Source organism: Astyanax mexicanus, chromosome 2 (genome assembly GCF_023375975.1).
Source record: "Astyanax mexicanus isolate ESR-SI-001 chromosome 2, AstMex3_surface, whole genome shotgun sequence".
In the NCBI taxonomy this organism is placed as follows: domain Eukaryota; kingdom Metazoa; phylum Chordata; class Actinopteri; order Characiformes; family Acestrorhamphidae; genus Astyanax; species Astyanax mexicanus.
In genome coordinates, this window is record NC_064409.1 from 20,215,271 (window position 1) to 20,220,000 (window position 4,730).

A 4,730-nucleotide genomic window follows, 5' to 3' on the forward strand; every position below is an offset into this window, starting at 1 on the left:
CCAGATCTCCCCACACACATTCAGCATGTCCGCCAAGTTCTCCAACGCCTGAGAGAACATAGTCTGTTTGCCAAAGCCGAGAAATGTGAGTTCCACACTCAAAGGGTCACATTTCTCGGCTACGTTATCAGTTCCTCCGGTGTCCTTATGGACGATGAGAAAGTAACTGCCGTTACTAATTGGCCAGTGCCCCAGACCATTAAAGAACTCCAGCGATTCCTTGGCTTCGCTAATTTTTATAGGCGGTTCATCCGTAACTTTAGCTCCATTGCTGCGCCCCTGACTGCTCTCACTAAGGGGGCTGCTAAAATCCTGAAGTGGTCAACCGAAGCAGATCGCGCTTTCAGTGAGCTGAAAGCTGCGTTCACTTCAGCCCCTGTACTTAAGCACCCTAATCCCGAGTTTCCCTTCGTAGTGGAAGTGGACGCTTCCGAATCGGGTGTTGGCGCGGTTCTCTCTCAGCGTAGTGGGTCGCCACCCAAATTGTTTCCTGTAGCCTTCTTCTCACGCAAGCTTTCCCCTGCGGAGCGTAACTATGGGATAGGGGATAGGGAACTTCTTGCTGTGAAATTAGCTCTAGAAGAATGGCGTCACTGGCTGGAGGGGTCCGTTCATCCGTTTACTGTGTATACTGATCACAAGAATTTGGAATACCTCCGCACGGCTAAGCGACTTAATCCGAGACAAGCACGTTGGTCTCTTTTTTTCTCTAGATTTAACTTCTCGATCTCGTTCCGTCCGGGAAACCGTAATACTAAAGCTGATGCGCTGTCCAGGGTTTACAGCACTGTGGACAGCGCATCCCAGCCCCAGGAGGCTGAACGCATTCTTCCTCCCTCTGTTCAGATCGCAACCATTCAATGGGAGTTAGACGATCAGATTCGCCAAAGTAACGCTAATCAGCCCAATTCTGAGGACTGTCCTCAGGGTAAAACGTTCGTACCCGTTCAGTTTCGAGACAGGCTCATCACCTGGGCTCATTCCGCTTTAACCTCTGGTCATCCTGGTGTCACACGCACTTTACAATTACTCTCTGCCCGTTACTGGTGGGATTCTATGCGTGCTGATGTTCACTCTTTCGTTACCTCCTGCTCTGTCTGTGCGCAATGTAAAACGCCTAAAACCCTTCCAGCCGGTAAGCTACTACCTCTCCCTGTACCTGAGAGACCTTGGTCGCATATAGCGGTTGATTTTGTTACTGATCTGCCTGTATCTGAGGGTTATACTACAGTTCTCACTATTGTTGATCGTTTCTCTAGAGGGGTTAAATTTATTCCATTCCCAGCTCTGCCTACTGCCTTCCAAACTGCTCAAGCTATTTATATGCATGTATTTAGACACTTTGGTATCCCCGAAGATATTTTGTCTGACCGTGGTCCTCAATTTACTTCTCGTGTGTGGAAGGCATTTTTTGAACATCTCGGTGTACATGTCAGTCTCACTTCTGGGTTCCACCCTACATGTAATGGTCAATGTGAGAGGGTTAATCAGGAACTCGGGAAATTCCTCCGCACATACTGCTTCAAACATCCCACTGATTGGTCACAATACCTCGTCTGGGCTGAAATAGCACAAAACTCCCTAGTTAACACTACCTCTGGCCTCACCCCCTTTCAGTGTGTTCTGGGTTTTCAGCCTCCTCTAGCTCCTTGGACAGCGGTGTCCACTGATGTGCCGGCTGTGGATGAATGGATGAAGCGCAGCGAGCAGGTGTGGGAAGACACGCATCGTAAAGTCTCTGAGGTACTGCGCGTGTACAAGGAGCGTGCTGACAAGCACCGTGGTGACAACCCAGACTACCAACCAGGAGATCGGGTGTGGCTCTCTACCCGGGACTTTAGGTTTGAGGGTAGTTGTAGAAAGCTCCTGCCTAAGTTTATTGGTCCTCTTAAGATTTTGTCACGTATTAATGAAGTTACTTACAAGGTGGAGTTACCCCCTCAGTATCGTGTTAATAATTCTTTCCATGTATCTCTCCTCAAGCCTATGGTCCCGGGTCCGCTCGCTGACGCTGCACCGGCTGATGTTCCACCCGCGGCTGTGGAGGGGGAGGGGTCGTCCACGTATGCTGTCCGGGAGGTGCTGGATTCACGCAGACGTGGGGGTGTACTCCAATACCTTATCGATTGGGAGGGGTATGGTCCGGAGGAGCGTTGTTGGGTGGCTGCCAAAGACGTGCTGGACCCTGCCTTGCTCGTGGAGTTTCATGCTCGTTTTCCTGGTAAGCCTGCTCCTAGGCCCCGTGGACGTCCCAAGCGTCCTCCGACCTCCTCTGCTCCAACTCGTCGGGTTTCTCGCTCTGGTGAGCCCCGTCTGTCTGGCACCTCCGCTCCGACACCTGCACCTCCCGCCGGTACTCCCTGTCCGCCGGGTGGTCGTCGCCGGGGTCGGCCCCGTTCTGCCTCCGCTCCGGGCCCTCAGGGGGAGGGTACTGTCATGTCTGGTGCTGAAAGCACATCTGTGTCTCCCACATCCAGCTCTATCTGCGATTCTCACAGTAACAACTACAATACCCAGAACGCACCACTCCATGACACAACACACACTCCCGATCACATGACACGTCACATGACGCCACCAGGAAGCCCCGAGTACTGATTACTCAGAGTATTTAAGGACCATGCTCACGCTCACACCTCGCCGAGTATCTGTTTGGTAAATCCTACAATACAAAGCGTTTCTCTTGCCCTTGCTATTTTCCGTGTATGATCTTGTTTTTGTTTTCTACCGACTTTGATTTTTGCCTGCTCCCTTGTGTTGGATTACCGTGTATGACCTGGACTGTTTATTGTACTCTGGATTTTTGCCTACCCTGTGATACTGCCTACCCGTGTATGAACTCTGGACTGTCCTCCGGTTATGGTATGGTTTCTCTACACTGTGCATTTTTGGTACTGACCCTGTTTCTGTTGACTACCCCTGTCTACTCTATAACTTTAATAAAAGTTATTTTATTGTATCTGCACCAGTCTCATTCCTGTCTGGCCCTGACAAGTTGTTGTTGTAGCTGTAGTCATTCTTACTACCATTCTTAATATATAAAGTGATTTATCCTATAAGCTAAAAGAAAAAACTATAAAATAAAAAACAAATAACTACAGAAATTTTAATATGACTGTTATTAGTAGTTAGTAGTAGTATCATCATTTAAAATTAGATTATATTTGTGAGGTAATATATCCTGTAACAAATTAAAAAAACATTCATAGCGTTATAAAGAATTATACAATATTTGTATTATTATTATTATTATTATTATTATTATTATTATTATTAGTAGTAGTAGTAGTAGTAGTAGTAGTAGTAGTACATTGTTGTTATTCTCATAGTTATTTATTTTGTATTTATTATTATAATCAGTTTTTAATAGCTTGTACTTATACAGGTTTTAATAACATTACATACATAATGCATAAAGAACAGACAGACACTAGAGCATGATGCTTCTTTTTTTATATATCCATCTATTCCAGTCCCGCGGGTCTGGTAATCAGGGTGTGGCTGCTGCTCTGCTCCCCGGCCCCTGCGTCTTCCATTAGCGGGACAAAGGGGGCAGCGGGTGGGGGAGGGAGGGAGGGAGCTTGAGCTCGGCTCGGCTTCTTCAGCAGCTACTGAGCTACTGGTACGGTAGTAGTGAATCGGTGCCCGGGTGAGGGTGCTACCGCTGGCCGGCAGGGGGCAGCAGAGCCTCGGTAAAGACGCGGCGTGTCGGTGGCGCTGCTGGCGGTTAACCGTGTCCGAGCATTTGAGGCTGAAACACGGGCGCTTTGTCTCACCACAGCAGCAGGAGCAGCCAGCGAGGGGGGAAGGCGCCGGGGCGAGCTCCAGCATCTGGGCACTGGGCAGGGGGCGCGGAAAGGCGGAGGAGGGCGTGTTCGGGGCTGGGGGTCGTGATGAAAGGGCGATGTGGCAGCAGAGGAGAGCCGGGCACAGATTTGCGGACGCGCCTGGGGAGAGCCAGCGGACGGGTGATGGAGGGAGCGCTGCTGAGGCTGTAGGTTATTTAGCACAGTTAGGCGGTGGATGCTGCCTGCCGGCCGGGGCTGAGGCTGGGTCGGGTGTGTAGCTAGCTAGCGGACCCCCGCGTGGAGAGGGGGCTGCTGGGGCTCTATAGTCAGCAGCACGCAGCAGAGGCGCGGAGGAACAGAAACACTGGATACTACTGCCTAGATTCACTGGACTAGACCCCCTGGACCTCCGGTCTCGCTAGCTTGTGCTGACTGCAGGGTCCTCCTGCAGGAAGAGGGCTCCTGCGTGCATCATATATATAAATATAAATACATGCCCAATGGTGGAGGAGGAGAGGAACCTACTGAATGAGCAGGAGCTGCAGTCCAGTGCAGGAGAGACGTGACTACTACACAAGGCTGGCACCATGATGATGTCTCTGAAATGCCACAGAAGCAAGTCTGTGTGGGCCGCACTGGGAGTGCTGGTGCTCTGCTGGCTCTACATCTTCCCAGCCTACAGGATGCCCAGTGATAAGGAGATAGTGGAGGAGGTGCTGAGGCAGGGCCAGACCTGGAGCAAAAACCAGACTGGCATTGATCTGTACAGGTATGTGTGTGCAGTGAGGCAGTGGCTACAGCCTACATCTCATGTAGGCATGTGTGTGTTTGTATGTACATGTGTGTTAGTTCTGATGAGTTCAAATAAAATGCATTTTAATGCTCTGCCAAATATAGGCAACTACAGTTTGCATATTTGCATAAACAAACACTGCCTGGCCA

At 50.0% G+C, this 4,730-nt stretch overlaps 1 protein-coding gene across 1 annotated transcript in view; it reads left to right on the forward strand.

Moving 5' to 3' along the window:
• The first annotated feature begins 3,770 nt into the window (after positions 1 to 3,770).
• The window catches only part of st8sia1 (ST8 alpha-N-acetyl-neuraminide alpha-2,8-sialyltransferase 1), a 45,473-nt gene continuing 44,513 nt past the window's right edge, over positions 3,771 to 4,730 (forward strand). The window contains exon 1 of the mRNA XM_007234959.4: positions 3,771 to 4,557. Coding sequence (XP_007235021.2) covers positions 4,376 to 4,557 — 182 coding nt within the window. The 5' untranslated portion in view covers positions 3,771 to 4,375. The remainder of the gene's footprint in view (positions 4,558 to 4,730) is intronic.